At 32.1% G+C, this 22,201-nt stretch overlaps 1 protein-coding gene across 2 annotated transcripts; it reads left to right on the top strand.

The window, feature by feature from the left end:
• The first annotated feature begins 526 nt into the window (after positions 1 to 526).
• LOC134725361 (uncharacterized) lies at positions 527 to 21,865 on the top strand. Of its 2 annotated transcripts, none has more exons than XM_063589112.1 (6): positions 527 to 1,077; positions 6,621 to 6,860; positions 14,947 to 15,066; positions 17,023 to 17,130; positions 19,351 to 19,836; positions 21,284 to 21,865. In XM_063589112.1, exons 1-6 carry the CDS (start codon positions 1,038 to 1,040, stop codon positions 21,844 to 21,846), a joined length of 1,557 nt encoding a protein of 518 aa, XP_063445182.1. In that variant the 5' UTR covers positions 527 to 1,037; the 3' UTR covers positions 21,847 to 21,865. The 2 variants fall into 2 exon arrangements, with proteins under 2 accessions (XP_063445182.1, XP_063445183.1); XM_063589113.1 differs by lacking the exon at positions 527 to 1,077 and adding an exon at positions 1,876 to 1,975.
• Positions 21,866 to 22,201: the final 336 nt, after the last annotated feature.

Consider the following 22,201-nt stretch of genomic DNA (forward strand, 5'->3'; position numbering starts at 1 on the left):
GTCTCCAACTTTGAGAATGTATGTTTAGGCCCATAGCTAACATAAAAAATGCTAGTTTATGACCAATCTCTACTTTAAGTAGATACAACTAATGTCTGGATATTGGAATTATATGAGTATTAAGATAAGAAGATATTACGTAACAATTATCCTTCTTAGTCTGAAAATTATAGATCCGGCTTTAAAAAAAAGAAGAAGATATGAATGTTCTAATGTAAATCGTTGAATTAATGTACGTGTTTCGAGATAAATCGAATATTTGTACGAAATTTGATTGAACTTTTAATTTATTAAAAAAAAACTCTATTGGAGAAGTCTCTAATACTTTGATAGATTGTTAATATTTAAGCGATGGCAAATAAAACTTTAAAAGAAACTTTTATAAATGATATAAATCTATATTATCAAATACAACGAAGAAATCAATCGTTAAATATTAGGTCAATATTTATATTGGAAAACCATTCCGATTTTACGTCCGAAAGTAAATCATAAATATAATTGTTTAGAAGTAAACTTAATTGTTTATAAGTAAACTCAACTTCAAATGTGTAACGCCTTGTAAACGATCTGCTTGTTTGTCAATTATAGTAATTTGATCATAAGATAAATACTTTTTGACACTGCTATAAAAATTAGATCGAAAATAAGAATTTATTCAAGGTTTTATTTATTACTTCTATTTAAATAGTAGTATAAGGTGACTTTTGTTAAGTGTTATTATTCGCGATAAGTCATTTTAGTTCACCGATTTACTATCATGGAGGAATTGCAGTAAATTGTCTTTTCTATTTTTTCACTTTCCGGCAAACGGTTTTGAAAAGACATTTTATAAGGATCATTTAATTCTATAACGGTTTGTCAGAATTTTGCGTAGTAAATGAGATTTCTTCGTTTAAACACGAACTCTCTGCGGTAACAATTGACAATTTCCAATAGATTGTGGATATACATAGTGCATGTATGAGATTTTTACATGCAGTATATAGAGTGATTTAACTTTTAATTGATGGAATTTGTCGGAATGATCAACTGAAATGGCATCTTCTATTAATGAGATCTGTGTTGAAGTTGATGGTAAGTACATAACCTTTAAAATGCAGATATTTATAAGTTATTTTCTATATAAACTTTAAATTGCAGATATTTATTCAACATTTTGGTACATTAAACTTTAAAATGCAGACATTTATTAAACATTTTTGTACATTAAAATTTAAAATACAGACATTTATGAGTCAGTTTTGTCAATACTCATTCTGTTGTAAAGTAAAGAATATCAAGCATTAATAAATGTAGCGTTTAGATAATGTATATGATTTTGTTTTTTATTGGGTATATTTCATTTTGTATTGACTTTTATTTATTGACGTAGAGGGAGGAACACCTACAAAAAAATACTTAGATGATCTCCTTGCTTTGTGACCATGGAGGTTTATAACAAAACTTGAGTTTTATCTACTAAAAGATCTTAACTGAAGAATAACTAGAGTGGTAAAGACCACATAACATAAATGAAAAATATTTTTCTTACAGATTTTAATTGTATATAGGTCAAGTAATATTGGGGATAAAGTGACAATTAAAATTACTACATTTTTATTCATTTTGTCAGGTATTGAAATTAAAAAGAAAAAAATTATCATAAGTAGTCGAGCGATTTTCTTTTCTTCGAACATTAAATAGATTACTCTACGAGGATTTAAAACGCTCGGGGACATATTTACATCAATTGAAAAATATCAAATTAAAGCGCGAATAGTCGACCTAGGCGAAATAAATACTTTCTTCTTGATCTTAATCAGATTAATTTGTTAGTAAATAATCTACAAATAGGTATTGTTATTATTTTAATTAGTTTTATTCATTTCTTACATTATTATTGATAATACTTAGTATTGGACTGAGAGTTTATTTGATTAATTTGATTCGTGATTTATAATGGTAGTTTTTCGTAAAACTAGGAAATCGCCAGGTAAGTTGGACATGAAATGTATCTTTGAGTACCCCAAATTGAAAGAAAATATCAGCTTTAACTAATATATTCGGAAAGAGTTCCTTATGCATGGCACTCCCATGGAATAAACTGTAATACATTATTGGGTTCTTTTAGTATGATTGATTGATTGTTGTTTGCTTAACGTCCTGTAGTGGCAATCTACATGTATGTCATGCATGTTCAGGACAAGAACAAGTTAACAATAAATACAATTGGTAGGTCTTGTAATAATAGAGGCCACGCGGGATGGTGGTCGGGGAAATTTGGACTGCCACTGGAAAATTAGGGTATACTTTTGAATAGGGACAGAAATTTCCCTGCAACGGGCCACGTACGGACCCCTCAACGAATTGTTGCAAGGGTTCTTAACGTTCAAAGAGCGCGGCACTCTCTTTATCCGAGGCATCAAATTTAAAAAAAAGATTGCACTATTTACGTTTTCATGAAAATTGGTACACATAATCTTCTTATGTAATCAATCCAAATGTCATTTTAAAAAAGAGGGGTCCATGAACTCGTTTTCAAGTTAAATCAGTTTGAATGATATAAAAATCAGCCGAAAACTGCATCTTTTCCCGACAAGTCACTTGACGTCGCGAAAATAACTATTACGTTTAAAGACCAAACTACGCAAGCCGATAAAGGCCATTCAAAAAAATGAAATTATGTCGTTATTACGACATAGCATGTCGTAATTTCGACATAACATGTCGTTATTACGACATCGCTATGTCGTAATTTCGACATCACATGTCGTTTTAACGACATCGCTATGTCGTAATTTCGACATATCATGTCGTAATTTCGACATATCATGTCGTAATAACGACATAGCTATGTCGTAATAACGACATCGCTATATTTAAAAGAATATGTATTATGATAGGCAAAAGACTAAATGACAAAGAAATTAACAATTATACGTCATCATAATGTCCCCGATAATTAAAAAAGCCCCCGCATGGTCAGCTATAAAAGAGGGAAGAAAGCTTCCAGAGGGAGAGTCTCCGAAATGCTGTGTGGCAGACAGTGTTATTATTCAATTATTAGCTCCCTTGGTAAAACTCCACATTTCATATTTAATGTATTCTATTGTTGAATAATTTACATGAAGCTTAATAAGTATATATTTGTTAATTGCATAGCTTTTGCTATTTGAATTCATTGGTTAAAGATATTTATTTATATTGTAAAGTTTAATATTTGCATCGTCGCAAAATCTTTGGATACCTTCTTAGGATACCTTCAGTGAGAAATTTATATATGTTATAGATAACAATTTAGATTAACACCGACCGTGCAAGGGCTGTATAGCCAGTCAAGGTCGTTAAAAACTTCCATTTGTTGTTAGATTAACAAAATTTATATATGTTATAGATAACAATTTAGATTAACACTTACCGACCGTGCAAGGGCTGTATAGCCAGTCAAGGTCGTTAAAAACTTCCATTTGTTGTTAGATTAACATGGTCCATAGTGCTAGGCTGTACAGTCAAACAAAAATTTGTTAAGATTAACAAGTTACCGGTCGTAGAATAGCTATGCAGACACCCATATTGGAAGAATGAAATGTGGAATTATTAGAGGACTGAAATTGTACAACCAAGTCAAGCCAAGCTTTCCATCTCCCTTTAAATGAGCGCAAACTACATGGCTTCTTGGTAAAAGGGTGAATTGAAGTATTGATAGCTCTATTTCTACTATCAAACGTTGGGCACGCGCGATGTTCCTACAACCCCTAGGATTTAAAACAGAATCTTCGAAATTTCATCCGCAAAATAAAATAAAAATGTTAGAAAACACGAACCAATATTAAAACAAATTCAATATATGTTTTGAATTATGTTTTACAGCTCTTGATCATCTCCAGTAAGTAATATCTAGTATATTTGAGGATTAAAAAAAGAAAGCTATGTGAGAAAAAAAACGGATGTCCCCATCCAACGTTACATTTATGAAAAACTGTTTTAACTCTTATGTATAGTGATCCTATTCTCTGATCTTCTTGATTCTTGACAGGAACAACGACATGTCACGGTCGGTTCTTTGTGGCGTTAAAGCCGTTATTTTACCAAATGTCATTTGACTCGACTGCATATTATAGTAGAAAATGAATAAAAATAGTAAGACAATAATAAAATCTAACAAAAGTACAAATATTTGCCTCGTGTGAGTTCAAATATTGCTGATTCAATAAAATCTTCTCTACACAGTTGTTTTTCAAACGGTAGCCATTTTGTCCAAGTTGATATTTCGTTTTTCAAAGCAGTTAAAAGGCGTATTTTTTAATAATTGGTCAAAACAAAAGTTAGATATACGAAGAGTAAAAAATGCCAAGATTCTTTCCTTATTAACTACATATTTGGGTCTTAAAGGAATAAAATGCTTCCATACATTACAAAACGGTAGCCAATTTTTTAAATGTGCTAAAGTTTCAATTAAATGTTTATGATAATTAAAACAAATCGTGTTATGAAATTTGGAGAAAGATGTTAATGATTGCTGCCGAATTTTTTTTTAGTGCATGTTGCTAAAGACTCCGCCCGGGGAAATAGGTTCGACACAGGTTAAATTTTGCAATTTTTATTATTTGTATAGCTTTTAACGATTTATTTAAAAGAATTTGGAAATGGGGGAAAATCCCATTTTATAAAATAAATTGAAATTTATGTTACGGAAGTACTCCGAAATAGATCATTAAAAGTCGTCACTTCAGTTAGGTGCAATCACCAATATCAAAACACTTAATACCAGTTCACGGAACATTTTACTTCGCGATTTGTCCTGCTATTTCGTGATGAAAGTAATTCCTGTACTAGCGAAGCCGGAACTTTTCGTAAATATAAACTTGTGCATGAAATGGAGGTAATTGAAAGACGAATCCCAAACAGCAACGAAACCCGTTTCATCGAATTAAAAAAAAACGGGATTATATTTGTATTTGCCGTTTTCGCGGACGACCCAGGAGTAGATTACTATATTTTAAAATGTATATATCTGAAGATGACTAGGGAAATTATTCTCAAGCCAAGGTTCAAGTAATTGAAGGGGTGTATTTCGACAACTTATGTGTCAGGGAAAATACAATTCTATTCAAATTTAACCAAGGGTAAAAATGTTCGATTTACTTGCAGAGATATATTTGTATTGGGGATGAATTAAGATATAGAAATTTTACAATGACAGATGATATGCAACTTGAAAGTTTTAAACATCCTATGATAAAAAAAAACATGAAAACCGTATACATGTACTTCCGTCTCATCTTTCCTTCCTACATTACTTGCGACAGTACTGCATTTTAAGCTGAAATAACTTAAAGGGTAAACATTATTATATCGATTTCCACAACTCGAGGTAATTTTTTGATAAAATGACATCACAAAACGAACAGAACCAGAATCAACCACAACAATATAAAAAACCGAATAAAACTTGCAAACTCTTCGACGTCGCATTTTGTTGTAGAAATATCGTGCTTGGCAACGTTTGAAAGTAGCATTAGAGTAATAGATACTTTAATTCCCCCTTATTGCAAAATGCCAAGAAGTATGCGCTTACTTTGAGGGAGATGGGATGCATAGCTGGCAAGATAGGCTCACAAATTCACATAGTATTATCTTCCTACACTGTCTGTACAGCTCTTTGTCAAACGTTAAGTTATGGCAATCATCGTGTTTTATAAAATATATAAGTTTGTCACTGAAGGTATTCAAAGAAAGTATCCAAAGATTTTGCGACGATGCAAATATTAAACTTTACAATATAAATAAATATCTTTAACCAATGAGTTCAAATAGCAAAAGCTATGCAATCAACAAATATATACTTATTAAGCTTCATGTAAATTATTTAACAATAAAATGCATTAATTATGAAATTTGGAGTTTTACCAAGGGAGCTAATAATTGAATAATAACACTGTCTACAACACAGCATTTCGGGGACTCTCCCTCTGGTATCTTTCCTCCCTCATTTATAGCTGACTATGCGGGGGGTTTCTAATTATTGGGGGCATTATGATGACGTATAGTTGTTAATATCTGTGTCATTTAGTCTTTTGGCAATCATAATACATATTCTTTTATAAATAGCGATGTCGTTATTACGACATAGCGATGTCGTTATAACGACATAGTGATGTCGTTATTACGACATGATATGTCGAAATAACGACATAGCGATGTCGTTATAACGACATGTTATGTCGAAATTACGACATGCTATGACATAATTTTTTTTTTGGAATGGCCCTTATCGGCTTCCGTACCAAACAGCCTATTCATTTCTACCAGTGATTTTTCCCTAAAAATTTGTGTGAAGGTATTTCATGATTTGAGGAACAAAATGTGATGAAAAAAATTGGGGGTCGGAATAAGACCAAGTAACCATATTTCTATTCCCCCCAGTCACCCTTGGGGAACTTTTGATATGCTCTAGGGTGCCATATGAAACTCGACCAGATATTCAAATTTGGGTTGGTGTGACTGTGGTATCATGTTGTACCCCAGTGATGCTGCAAATCATTTGGGTTTGCTGTAAAAATAATTAAGAACCGAGATATTTTATAATGTGTATTGAATCTTTCCAAAATTGTGCTACTTGTAATTTTTGTTTTTAGATATACGTGAAATATTTCGACAAATATGCCCTTACATTATAAGACAATGGAAAGAAGTGTGTCGGAAGCTGGGCATACAGGAATTAGAATTGGCCCAGTTAGAAGCCCATGAATATCATGCATCAAAAGCACATCTAGCATTCAAAGGTCTGAGTTTGTGGTACGAACATGTTGGAAAGTCTGCAACTAAAGACAAACTTGTGTCTGCCCTCAAACAGTGTGGTTTATACAGAGCAGAAGGTACGTGCAACCTCTTTTTGCTATTTTGTGTATTCAATGGTACACGTGTAACTGTACTTTCGTCGAATTTCTGGTATATGCACACTCGTATATTCTTTCTTTAGAAAAATGTGTGCATTCCGTTATTAAAAATATATAATGACTGATCGCTTGTTGCTAGATTATGTACTAAGGTAAAATTAAATAAATCAAGAATTTTTTTTTTTTTACTTTAAGTCGGAAGAACATTAGTTTAGGAACAAAATAAACTAAACATATTGATAGGTTATGGAGCTCCTTTTCTAGATATTTGGATTTTTAAAAAAACGGCGGGACAAGGCTGATTCGGTCTTTTACCTTATATCATGATATTTGCATTGGTATTATTAGGTTCTCAAATCCAAATAAGTGAAATTAAGAATCCGCTTTAATTTTGGTAAATTACCTTTTATGAGCTATCGAAGTTTTATATAAAAAGAAAAAAGGGGTTATGGGGCAAAATATTGTACCCTAAATTGATGGAAAAAATCAAGGAGTCCGAACAACTGACACAAATCCATAAACCTCACATAAGTACATCCTTAACGTCCAGTGGCAGATAGTTCATTCATGGTTGCAACATATTTTACAAGTGACTTTTGTTTTATTTCTAAATAGATTCATTGTTTTATCTTTATATAAATTAAATGACTCTTTATTTAATATGTTCTCGTAGGTACAAAGTCCATGACCGTAATCAACCAATCAATCAATCATCAAATCTGTAAATCACTATTTACTATGAATTTCAGATATAAGAGCTAACTTGTTTGTTGCCTTATGATGTCTTACTTTTTTTATCATTATATCTATACTATATAGATATAGGAAGATGTGGTGTGAGTGCCAATGAGACAACTCTCCATCCAAATAACAATTTAAAAATTAAACCATTATAGGTTAAAGTACGGCCTTCAACACGGAGCCTTGGCTCACACCGAACAACAAGCTATAAAGGGCCCCAAAATTACTAGTGTAAAACCATTCAAACGGGAAAACCAACGGTCTAATCTATATAAACAAAACGAGAAACGAGAAACACGAATATATTACATAAACAAACGACAACTAATGTTTGTTTTTATGTCAGTCATTTCAAAATAAAGTACAAATTCGGAATCTAATCTTTTCGAAAAAAAAAAGTTAAAATAAATACAAATTAATTTAAAAAACCAATAGCATATGGATTTGTTAATATTTTTTCAAAATATGCAATCTTACCAACACCTGAGAAAATTTTATTTTAAAATTGTGTGCCAGCTTGTGCCAGATTTTGTCCATCCTGTTACTTTTTTTAACTGATAGCAAAAGTGATAATAGAAAAGAAAATATCGAATGAAAAGTGTGGCTCACATTTGCATAGCAGTGTTCATTTGAAATCACATTTACATGCATTTATCATTTATGTAGATTATCCAAAAAAAAATCTGCAGATAGTCGTTGCGTTCAGGATATTCATCTCATTTCTTATTTTCCAAACACTCGTAAAAAAATATTGTGGAGACAGTGGCATTGAAAATTTACTATTATGTCCCTTTTCAATTATACTAACGAGAAACTTAGTTAATAGATCAGTTATGTTGAGTGTAAAAATTATTTTACACATTTTTGGGGGTAACAGGAACGAACAAAGGCAGTAACAGGAGGACAAAGTGGTAACAGTAGAGACAAAACATAAGTTAGGTCACAAAAATCAATAACAAACAACTGGATTTTGAATTTTATAGGGATACGAACGGGAGATATAAGTATCTAAACATTATACACGAACTATTTATACGTGTATCAACCCAAAAACAAAAAAAAATTAAAAAAATCAGTATTGGTGTTTTTAGTTTTTTTCGCTAAGTATATATATGAAGTAAGATTTGGTTGCCGCAAGTCGTAAAAATCAGTACATAAGATGACATGCCTTTCTGTGAACTATCGCTTTTAAGACCAAGTTCAGCATGTTAGTTCTTATTCATTTATTAAGTGTCCACTGGAGGCTAACCAATTACCAGAACAACCACCCATCGTACCGTCTTAGAGAAGGTTGAAGATGTAGTCGTAAAAAGCAAAACTAGTTTAATATGTTATAAACAGGAGGGCATGTTAAAAAACACAACAATACAACTGAACGGAAATTCAAAATATTTTTTTTCTTATTGTCAATGATTCTGATATACTAGTACACGTATCTAGTTTCTGACACATTTTAACACTGAAGGCTTGTCATTCTTGGATTTTTTTTATCATCTCCATAAGTTCACGAAGAGAGTCTGATTTTGTTTGCAATCGGAATGATAGCCTATATTCTTAAAGTTGTAGCAGCGTCTCTCAATTATTTTGTAGCAGCTTCTCTCAATTATTTTGGCAAAGAAAAGCACGGAGGCGTCAAAAAAGGGGGGTATGTCATTATGAAAATTATAAAAATGAATAATACACACAGATTTACCGCTGGTGTGCGTATTTATATTTGGAATGGCAAATATATCAATGACCTGCAACTTTGAGAAGGCTATAAACCAATGGGTAGAAATTCTTATATCAAATAATGGGTCGACCAATACGTACATAATGTGCACCTACTGTAGATTAAAATTGGTGTTCTAATATTTGTACAATTGTATATCATCTCATTTAAGTATGATAGTGGTAGCTGTGAAATATATATGTGACGGAGAAGGGATTTTCACATTGTTATTTAATGAATAGGGCAGGGGAGTTCAAACCACAACCGGAGGTATAATATACTGACATTTCTATGTTGTGCACCCCCCTTTTCTTGGAATAAAGACATTCTTTTGTTTTTGATAAGTGTTGCTGTCGTCTAGCAAGGTCTGTATCTTTATTTGCCTGTAACGAGAAAGTATCATGTCTGGAAGAAACCAGTACAAAAGTTGGCAAAATATAATGATAGTTTTACAACCCAAGCAAAACAAAATAACACATCAAGGAACAAAATGAACCAAATTAGGTTCAGGTACTAAAGAAAATATTTAAGTACAAATCGCTAAGGGTAAAGCATTCAAAGAGTATTGAAAAGAAACAATGCGTATTCTATATGAAACACTTGAATAATAACTGTACAGTAATATCGGCAACTAAATTCTAAATACTAGTTGCACAATTAATAATTTTGTCCATCCTGTTACCAGTCAAGGTAGCACTTGACTTGTTTTGGAAATACCTCAATACAAATGTTCATTTTATGAATTTATATACCGTACGGTAATAAATATGTGTAACAATTTATTTGCCATAATGTATGAGGCATTTTGAGTTATCTTACAAAGTATGTCTATCCTGTTACCATTTTTGTCCCTCCTGTTACCACTGTCTTTGTAACAGGAAGGACAGTAACAGGATGGAAAAATTAGTACATAACTTAAATTGGTATTAAAATAGTCGCTCCCTAATAATTGATGTAGTGTTTTTATACTTCCGGCCCATGCCTAAGTTACAGTAAAAAGTGTTTCATTAGTCTTATGCAATTAAAAACCATCTATCAACTGGTAACATTAAAGACATTATCAAAAGGTACGCATATATCAATACCTACCGATCTTTAGATTCTGATGACCAAAATCTTTCCACATAAAAAAATTTCACCATGTCGTTACGTCCTGTATCAACGCCTACGACGTCATCATAAAAAACTGCCGTTATTTGAGGGAGAAACTAGTTTTATTCCGTAAACAAATAGATAGTAACAGGAAGGACAAATTATGATGAACAAACATTCCATGGACTGTGGAATAGAAGTTGTCATGATTTGAAACATGGAAAGTTATTTTTTTTCAATTATGATGTTACTAAATGTAGAAAAATCATTCTGTGTACCTTTAAATGCAGTTTTATGTACAGATAATTTGAATGCAAATGCTATTTATCAAAAATGAACGCATGGAAATTGTCGAATTTTCATACTTTAACGAATATAAAAATAATATGAAACTTTTTGCACACTAATATTTGCATGTACTATCTTGCACAATATGTGAACTATTATGTTAAATTAAAAAAATATGTCAAACTTACAAATAAAACAGACAATAGACAATAACCGAAAAATGTACATTTTTTTGAAATGACTGATGTACGACTTAAGGCATTCATAATCAAGCAAATTGCCTTGACAAATTTTAAGCTTCGTCAGCGGGTAAGATGATTGTGACATACCGTTAAAAATGATAAACTGATCAATATCGATTGAGTACTCATTGGTCTCCCACCAAGTGGTCAATAATTTCTCGTGTTTAAAATATTCTACATTTAAAAACACTCTCCTATTGAAGTGGGGTGAAATGTACAGATTGATCAAGGCTTAAACGCCGAAAATGCTAGCATGCCTTTCATTTCTTCTAAAGTTTCGCTACAAATATTTTTAATGTCAAAAAGTATTTAAGATTTTCATGGAATGGTGTTCCAAGAATCTGCTGTCTACAAGGTGATCATGAAATTTCTATTTTAAATTGAAACGATTTATTAAGATTTATGACAGTAAATTAAAAAAAAAACGGTATTTTCCTGCAAGTCAATGCTGCTAGTAAAGAGCGATAAGTGAACAAAACAGGCATCCAGTTAAAACGCCAACAAAGGAAACATTGACTCTGTCACACGATTGCTAGACATGCCTTTTTTTTTTTATTATTGTATAACACTATTATTTTGTGTAAGGGTGAAGGTTGGTACCTATGAAAACGTGTAAACCCGCTGCATTTGTTTGTACCTGTCCAAAGTCAGGAACCGGATGTTCAGTGGTTGTAGTTTGTTGATGTGGTTCATACATGTTTCTAGTTTCTCGTTTTTTATATAGATTAGACCATTGGTTTCCCCGTTTGAATGGTTTTTACACTAGTCATTTTGTATGCCCTCTCTTGCTTACTGTTCGATGCGAGCCAAGGCTCCAGGTTGAAGACCGTACTTTAACCTATAATGGTTTATGCAGATGTTGTAGTTTGTCGCTATCTGCAATATTTGGTTTTCGTTTATTGTTTGAGCATGAATTAGGTCGTTGAGTTTCTCGTCTGTATTTGTTTAACATTTTATCATTCAGTTGTCGGTTATTGCAAGAGTGATAAATATTCCACCCACTTTAAAAACGAGTTTGTTATTTCGCACTTTCTCAAATTCTCAGTTGATAAAGTTTGAAATAAAAAAGCTTAAACTTAATTATAAGGTTTCAACTCTCCACTTCGAGTAGGCTGTATGTTGTTCAACAATTCTTTTTAATGTCCCCTGTTTATTTAGCTCCATATAAAATATGATATTAAGTGTTATATTCAATTTACAAAGTTTTCATTTAATAGCTATATAAACATTGAGCATTGAAACTGTCTCTCTTTATACTTCATAAGTCATCTGATTTCAATTGGCATACGGTTTTAACCAAACTGTCTTTAACAAGGCTATTACCACATACTTTTAAATCAGTGTTTGCTGAGCAATAATAATGTAATTATAATCACTGTCAACAGGTCAGGTTGAGTTCGCGAGGGTACATACATTAACACGATTCGAATATCTCTAGATCTGTCTAAGGGTGGTTCAAGTTTAAATGTTCAATGCGCAACATCAAATTATCATCCGAATAAAATAAAAGGAGATATGGGGTAAAAAAAAATGTATTTTGGATTTAGGATTTTTGATATACTGCATGCATGATTGCTGTCATTCAATTTGCTTAAACTAAGGGTGCAACTTCCCCTGCAAAAGTGACCCTGTTGTTGTTAAGTTCTTTTCAATTTGACGTTCCCATACTTTTATATAATTGGATTTAAAATTTATCATTATTAGAATAATCGATGTAATTCCATCAATAAACCTGTAGTATCAGTATTGTACATTAAAAAAAACACCACTGGGTCGGCGGTGATGTAGTGGCATAGTGCTTTGGTATTGGTCTTGGTATATGGCTAATTTAAGTGTGACACATGTGGAGCAGGATCTGCTTACTCTTCCGTAACTCTTAAGATCATCTATGTTTTTGGTGGGGTTCGGGTTGCTGAGTCTTTAGTTATCTATGTTGTGTCTTCTGTGCTGTTGTTTGTCTGTTGGTCTTTATTTTTAGCCATAGCGTTGTTAGTTTAATTTTGATCTATGAGTTCGACTGTCCCTCTGGTATCTTTCGTCCCTCTTCTCTAATTGATATGTCATTTTTCTAATACCCATCTTGACAGTTATTCACGTTAATTAAAGGTTTCCTTCAAAGTGGAGAATCTTTCTTCTATTTCTCTATACTTCTTTGCTTTTATCCTTTTCTTGCCACTTGGTGCATATTACACTTTCTTTACCTCGTTAGCTGTTTACTCTTTCTTAAACACATTGATAATTTCAAATGTGTTGGGATATGCGGTTTTGACTCTCTCTATTTCAGCTTGTTATGCCAGCCCTCTAAATGATTATTTGTCCTGGGTCCTTCTGTTTGGTGGTGGTTCCAGGTTGATTGTGGGTATCTGCCTTCTATCCATGTCAGAATTACATAGTCTGTTAATTTGGTGCAAGCATCTGACTTTGTGGATGGTGAATATGCTGTCAAACATTGGAGGTGCTGTGCAGTTGTCATAAATTTTCAGCAGTTTTGTAAATATTGGTAGCTTGTTTGTGTCACCATCATCAGCTTGCGGAAATGGTTCTCTACTTGTGGTCTGGCGAAATTTTCCTTCAAGTTGCATTCTTGGTCAAGCCATAGCACAAGTCTGTGGGAGTACATTTTTTTTCTTTCTTTTCAACTTTTTGTCTTGCACAATGTAAAGGATAATTGAATTTTTAAGAATTTTCTAATTGCAAAAAAGTATACAATTGAAACTTTTATTAAATTTAGCATAAAAGAAGCACCTTTCCTACAGACTAATATCTTTTAAGGGCTTTTAATATTGTAGTTTTTTTTCTGAATTCACAATTGTGTCTTTGAACAAATAACTTTTTAAAATAATAATTCAAGAGAAAAAAAATCCCTTACTACATGTTTTTTATACATGTATTGTTATAAAAACACCGAGGTTTAATTTTTTTATTTAATTTTTTCATCTAAATCTACATTTCGCCTCAGTACAATTCCCATATCGCCTTAGTATTTTTTTTTAACCTTTTTTAGCTGGAGTTCACAGCTAACGCGAAATGGGAACACACCGATATTTCTGTTCTTCTGATAATGCCCGTCTGATATTTTTATGATCACAACATATGCATTAGATTGTTTTTAACTTTTGATGTCGAGCATACCTGGTACTGATAAACCCATCGGCAGGTATCGGGAAGTACTTTGACGTTTCTATCAAATTATATATATAGAATAGATAATTACAAATGAATGCACGAACGACGCTTACATGCAGGATATATTATCATTAATTATAAGAGAATAAATGAAAATAGCAATCCAACGAAAAATTCCGTGTAGAGGACAGCATACATGTAGTCTTCAACTGTGTACGGGTGACTATGCAATACGTTTAGCTCTAATACCAAAGTTTGAGAAAAGCTTAACCGAACCAATCGAAGATCTGCCGTCTATACACCAAATTCTAAACTAGTTTGTTGATATATTTCCATTTTAGTATTGATCAGTGGATAAAAAAACAAACAATACATATCAGTACAGGAAAAACACTTAACTATACGGAAGACAGGAGCGACTAATTTCGTGTTTCCGCAATTTCGCCTTTTCCCTTTAAATATACAACTCGAAATCGTGAAAATGCGAAATTGGAAGTATTCGGCCACCATACTCAACTCTAAGAAAAAGTGTAAGATAACACGAGCTCAAAATGAATATTTTTTTCTCAAATTTAAGTGTCAGAAACTGTTATTTTACTTTCTATATCTAGGTGTTATTGTCTGGAAATGCTGCTTTGATTAAATTGCTTTCTGTGTGGATTTTGATCAAATTGTTGTGTTTGAATGAGGGCTGTCACTGTTTCTTAGCGATTTGCTGGTATTCACAAAATTTTATTAGGAGAGTGATTTGAACACCCTTGTAGTCTCTGTTTGTTCAACCTACTATCAACATTGTGACGTCACTTTGCTAAATTTACGAATGTATGTGCTGGCTTACATTGTCTCGTTACATATTTTTTTGCAGAAGAAATAGAGCGTTTTGAGTTACGGACCCTGAAAGTTGGTCCTTCGACAATGCGTCCATCGTCCCGTCAACCATCAGCTTCAAAACGTCGACCTGGAACTGGACACAGAGAACCAAATGGTAATATAATGACCGTGTAATAAATGTGGTGCACACTGTTAAATAACCCGATACGCGCGTTATTTGGTGTGCACAGCATTTTTTATGTTATTTTTTCATATTTTAAACCGGAGAAAACCACGAAAAAACGTTGATGACGTCACGGTCACATGACTAAATTATGTCTATGAGCTGATAAACCAGACAACGTCAGCCAATCAGAAGACGCGTAACATCAAAATTATATTATTTTTTATATATAGCATGTTTTTAATGTTACTGCACATTTACCAAAATCTATTATTTCATATAAATGATTGGGGAAAGTGTTTTAAGCCAACAGATCCCATGGTAGGCTAGCTGTTACACCAAACGTATGTCATGTTACTCTTGCATGAACAATAATTGTTATATAATCCATGTTCATTCCTTTACCCATGCAATTATAATAAAAGTGTTTGATGATAAGGTCATTTTGGTGTTCATACTTACTCTTATCAATATGTATCCAAGTAACTTATCATTCTTTCTTAAAGATCGTGGCAGTCAGGGATTTATATTTTAGAAATGCACTTGTCTGCATATATTAAATGTTTAGATCAATACAAAGTATCGTGTTTAACACTGAATTGACCTGCTAAGCACTCAAACAAAACACATGTAATATCTGCAGTTCACGAAGTCAAAGAGATTAGGGTCAATATTGGATATTATATTCTCAGATCAATTATTTATTTTTCTGAAGTCATGGATGGTCTTTATTCAACACAATACGTGTTATACTGTTCAAATATATCTTTTGTGATCTTAAATGGTAGTTTTAATCAAAACAAACATGAACATGTTTTCGGACAAAATCAGTTCTATTAACTACTATGTCTGCTGTACGTTTGCCGCCTATCAATCAGAATAATACTGGTAAGGACATTTTATTCTTACATTTTACATTTTTCAAAATATGTTTATTTGCCCTTTTTTAAACATTTTTTTACACTGCTAGTATAGACAGCGAGGATGATATTAAGATTGAGATGAATTGTCTGTGTGTTCTTTTCGTGTGTTCTATGATCTGCTATACGTCTTCACATTTTAAAATTAACATATATTGGGGATTGGAATGCTTATTTTCAGGTTAAAAAAAAACCACAGAATAAAAATGCCACTTAAAGAAATTGTATGCGTCCGAAATGTGTCTATTGCAACACACCTAAGTAAAATAAAATTCAAAAAGACGATGACGTACCTTACAAATTACCGTTGGGACTCTGTTCTGGAATATTGTTGTATAAAAAAAGAAGAAGTCTAGAGTGTAAACTTATTATACTATTACACTTGTAGCACCGGTCGTGCTGCTCGTGATATAAGATGGTTGAATTGTGCATGTTGACGCCAAAATGAAACATAATCGCAGACAAACGTTACATAACACCAATTCTTTGCATGACGAAGTGGCAACTACATTTATTTTATTGCAACAACTTTTACTTTACTGTTATGAATCCTTCCTTGAATAGTGGTTCACAAGAAATGAAAGTATTTTCTTTTGTCATAAGGTTCAATAATAAAGAAAGGGCTAGGTCATTTCATATTTTTTTTTGCGAAGCCCAGCCATATAGTTTTCTTCGTACGAATAATTAATAATAAACAAGGCGGCAAGAAGAAGAGCACATTTACCCCATAAGAATGTCAACTATCTGAAGGGAAACACAACATCCAGACGTAGCAAATATATTGTGTCAAAAAGTAACAAAAATATTGATGATGCAAGTTTCGGTAATTGTTATGTTTAAAGAAAAAGTGATACCTGTTTTGCGGAAGTCATACTATTCAATGAAAAAGCCATGAGTTTATTCTTTAAAAGATCTTACAAAATTAAGAAAGAAAAAATTATCAAAAAAATATTTAGTTTTATAGAATGTTACGAAAAAGGGTAATGTACAATGTATATGAGTCTTTCATTATGATTTTTTGTTGAAGGGTGTATTTCACGTCCACCGAGTCGAACGGGGAGTGCAAATAGTCAACCAAGAAGAGGTCATAGTTCAAAAGGGAGACAACCATATTCAAATAGAGGAGTAAATGCATGTGAGTATTCAAATACATGGATTAAACAAAACACAATTATTTGCACACAATATATATTCAGTTTAAACAATATTTCATTTTTTCAAAATATATCAAATGACAAAAATACAGAAGGAACATAAACTGGTTCGAAAACAAGAAAAACTTATAGAAATAAATATGCACCCAATTTGTAAAATTTTATTGTCCAAACTTAGTTAAATATTATTTTATTCATTTCCGATTTTCATGCTTACTAGATCAACCGACATTGTTCCAGCTTTTAGGAAAAAAATAAAATTATTTCTCTACCTACCTACCCACACTTGGCTTGGCAGGGTCGAGATTGGGGTAACAAGCAATATATTGATTTAGGCCTAAATGCAGGAGGGGGAGTGCCCTATGGTGAAAGTATAATTGACGATGGCGAGAGATCCCTAAAAATACTAATGTGTCTGTGCTGGGACTATTATACTAACATATATAGTCCCAGGTCTGTGCAAGTGTGTGTTTGCAGTTTCTTTGGAGTTATTTTTTTCTATATTGCCATTAAAAATTAGGGGACTGTATGACATGTAAACCCAAGATACAATACATTGCGACGTGTAACATAAAACTTTACTTTGAAATGAATTATTAAAAGTTCTGATAGATGTTATCATGATAGAGCTATATATACTTTTTCATTTTATATAAGTCATGTATATTTAATTCCAGTCAGGACCAGAACCATAAAATCATTACAATAATTGTCGTCATTACGTATATTAATTTACAGTTCGTCTAAAATCTAGATATTTAATTATATAGTTTCCAAAATATTTTAGGACAGACAAATTTTAATTTGCATATAATTGTATACACTAAACAAATCATTGATATTACTTCTTTAACAGTGATTGAAATTGAGTAAACATTTTGATACTTACGTCTTTGAAGTCTGACATATCATAGACATGATTTTTGACTTTTGACTTTTGAAGTTGAAATCTTCATTGTCGCCACAAAAATTGCCTTGTAAACTCTCCATTAATTTGAATGTTATACATTTCTACAAATTTGTAGCAAAAACAAGGTTTTATGGATACTAATATGGACTTTTGGCGTGGCCAATGCATATAAATTGACCTGTCCAGATTATATTTACCGATGACGAAGTCCGAGTGTGAATATAATCCAACAGGTACATATATAACATATTGACTGAGTGAAAGTCTTTGATTTATAAATTATCTAAGTCAATAATATATAAGGAAAATGGCGTTCAATGTTCTTTTTGTGTATTTTTAAATTGTTTTTGCAAAAAATTTAAACATGTTATTGAAAATATATAGTAAGATATGGGGCGTTATTTTTGTTGTAAAGTATGATTCAGGTACTGTTCAATGAAACAGCAATACTACAACACAACCAAACCAATGAAATTAGATTTAGATGCGCAATATGCAAATGCCTGTACCATGTATGAAGCTGAAAATCGTCTGATTCATGACAAGTTGTGAATAAGTTAAAAAAAAAATCAAAAAGGTCTAGTAAACACTTATTTCTAAATCGGTATAAAAAAGAAGATGTGGTATGATTGCCAATGAGACAACTATCCACAAAAGACAAAAATGACACAGACATTAACAACCGTATAGGTTACCGTACGGCCTTCAACAATGAGCAAAGCCCATACCGTATAACCAGCTATAAAAGGCCCCGATAAGACAATGTAAAACATTTCAAACGAGAAAACTAACGGCCTTACTTACGGCATGTATACTGGTATTTTATAACGCAGTCATGTACTTGAAAGTTGATGGTAAATAACTTGTCTTACTGTGATTCCATAGCAGTACCATGTGTATATACCTGAAGAGTCACGAAGCTATCATAAAAATACACAAAGTAAGAAGCTTCACTTATAGATCTGAATATAATGAAATATTTATGAATAAAAGGAGATGATGAGAAGAACAGAACCTCTACAATATAAAAAAGCTTATTTTTTAAAGTTTCACAGTGACATGGGATCCTCATTTGTTGACGAATTACGCTTTAGCAAACCTAGACTTTTAAAAACCAACCATAACAATTATACTTGATGATAATATGAGAGTAAAAGCGAAAACTATCTGGTTACTAGTTTTTTTCTGTTTATATTGATTTGGACGAGAAATTAGCTTCATTAATTTAAGTCTGAATTCATAGCATTGACTCAAATATCCAGTTTCATTTGTATTGAATTTTCTGTTTTAGGTGAAATGCGTTTAAAAATATCAGTCACAAATATTGATCCCTCAAATGAAGTAACTGGAGTTTGGAGAGAAAAACTTAAAGAAATGACAGAAACATATTATGAAGCTATTTTGGTAAATACAGAAGTTCATATGAGAGCCTTAGAAAATGCTCTTAACATTCGTGAAATATCTGTTACAGACATTCAAGCAGGAAGCCTGTTGGTACGATTCAAAATTTTAACATTGGGAGCATTAGAATCTTTCAATCAAATGTACAAAACACGTCGTCTGCTGGCTATCTGCCAAAATGTGTTCATTACAGAAAATGCCTTGAAAACTACTGGTGCTAAAAATGTAGGAATAAAAGTCGAAATATCTACCGAGGTTCTTGATCATTGTCGAGAGTTCTTCTTGTCTAGAAAGTTTAAAGAAAGTGTTCATCCAACAGACACATTACCACCGCCATCGTTTGAATCTAATCCTTGCTTAGAATCGTCTATTGATGGTATGTATATATACTTTACTGTAGTGAAATATCCGTGTTAATATTGCAATTTGATTGGTTACCTAAGAAGGGAATATAAGCTCATATGTAAGAATCCCGAACAAAACATAGTATTACTTATATAATGTTTTGATAAAATAGCTGTGCGATATATAAACAATTGAACAACACAAATTAAAACAATCAAACGATATACATGGTCCACAGGCACTTGTTTCAGAAAAAAAAGTATATAGGGAAAAAAATTCTGAGACCGTCTGAGTGATTGTGGCTGCAATAGTTTATCATTAAACTGTGTGTGCTAAATGGTTGTATTATTGTATTAGAAAACTTAAGCAATACAATAATAGTCGCGGGTACCTTTTTTATTTTTTCATCCATTTATTTACATACTATGTAGATAGACAAAAATCTTAACCGATATAAATTGCAGCGTTGCAATAGTACAGCAATTAGTATCGTTTTCAGATGCAAATAGAATGGTTTGAAAGGGTAAGAAAAGAGGACATCGGCCTCCTTAAACGGTTAATATGTAATGGAAACTACAATTGTTATGCCTTAAGTCATTTCGTCTTTGGGGAGATATTTGAGGGGAAACGTCAAGTTTGCATTTATGTACCGAATGTGTCATGAAAAACGTTATAATTTATCATTATTTGAGTAACAACCACATGTATGCGGTTCAGACTTGCACGTTTAAAGTGTACATGTATTTACAAATGTTTTTAATATAGCTAGTTCATTGTTAATCAATAATCATTTACTTATCTAAAGACTATTTTAACTTCCTAAGAACGTGTTTAAACTAAGGAGATTTATAATAGATAAATTATGACTTTATTTGACAATATTAGGCGACAGGTTGGTAACATAACTTGCAGTATACACGTTTCCCTTGGAAAATTGTATAAATATTTAATCCTACAACAAACTTATTTATCATTTCACACGAGTTCAATATATGCACGATAATTCAAAATTCAACACAACTATCAGAAGTAGTTATTATCAAAGTTCACCTCACTCTATTCGGCCTGGCATGTCAATTCTTCGTCCAAACAAAGTCATGTCTATCTTTATGTAAGAATATAAGATTAAACAAAAGGTAGAAGAATCGGACATCAAGACCTTGTCGAAAAGTAAAAAAGTTTTAAAAAAATTAACGATATCCAAATATGTTGAAAAAAGATGTATATGGTATGTGTCAGTGATACAATAAACCAAACAACAAAGTAAAACCAAAATAAGACATATACATTTACATGTATATTGTTTAATTAGTGTCATATTAATATGAACAACAAAACAAAACACATTTTTCTTTTATTCTTACACTGTTGTGTCGTAAAAAATATTGTAACATATTTTTGATTATGTTTGATAAGTCGTGACAGTATTTCTCTAATTGTTTCTAACATGTTGTATTTGTTTTTTCCTGTTATTTTAGATTACAATCGCATAAATAGTGTGTTTAATGAAAAGTGGAGAGCAACAATTCTTCAAGATGTGCAAAGAATACAAGAACGAAATACGAATTTCGATGAAACAATGGACGAATACATTCGAATACTAAATATTATTATGCCAAAGGGTAAAGAAGAAATTAATTCTCTATCGGAACTTTTACAGTTATATACATATTTGAACAAGACTCATGGTGTGTCGTCTGGTGTTCGTCTTGATTTGTTTAGAGAATATCTTATGATTGTAAACAGCATACGTTTAACAGTCGACGAAGTTAAGGCAAAGTTGCAGACGACAGTTCAGAGAGTTCACGGGTCTGACGATATGGACGATTTGAGTGTCGTACAGTGTTTAGTAGATGACTTAGAACATATGTTACAACCAGATACCATATTCGAGGAAGATTTTAGTGCTATGAACCGAACAATTAATCCTTCAGAGAAACAGTTCTCAAAATTAGTTTGTTTCATTCCTTTACTCCTTGAAAGGTTGTCGACTGTTTTATTTACTCTTTCTCCGTCAGTACATGAGCCAGTTTCTGAATAAATAATTATTAAAACAGCTATTTATCTCTTAACCTTGAAAGTAGTATGTGGTTCATTTACAATGTCGATATCCGCCTGCCATATGGGATTTGAATATTCAAGCGTATAAATTCCAATGTTGTTTTCAGAATTTCAAAAAAAATAGTACAAGGGTCATACTTTAACATTTATTTTTAGAATATACTGTGGAAAGACGGACACTAATATGACATAGTGCGAAAACACAGACAACACTATACCAAAGGGTGTAAAGACAGAAAACACAATGACAAAGGACGTAAAGACAGACAACACTATGACAAGGGACGTAAAGACAGACAGCACTTTGACAAAGGGCGTAAAGACAGAAACCACTA

Source organism: Mytilus trossulus, chromosome 7 (assembly GCF_036588685.1).
Source record: "Mytilus trossulus isolate FHL-02 chromosome 7, PNRI_Mtr1.1.1.hap1, whole genome shotgun sequence".
NCBI classification, from domain to species: Eukaryota; Metazoa; Mollusca; class Bivalvia; order Mytilida; family Mytilidae; genus Mytilus; species Mytilus trossulus.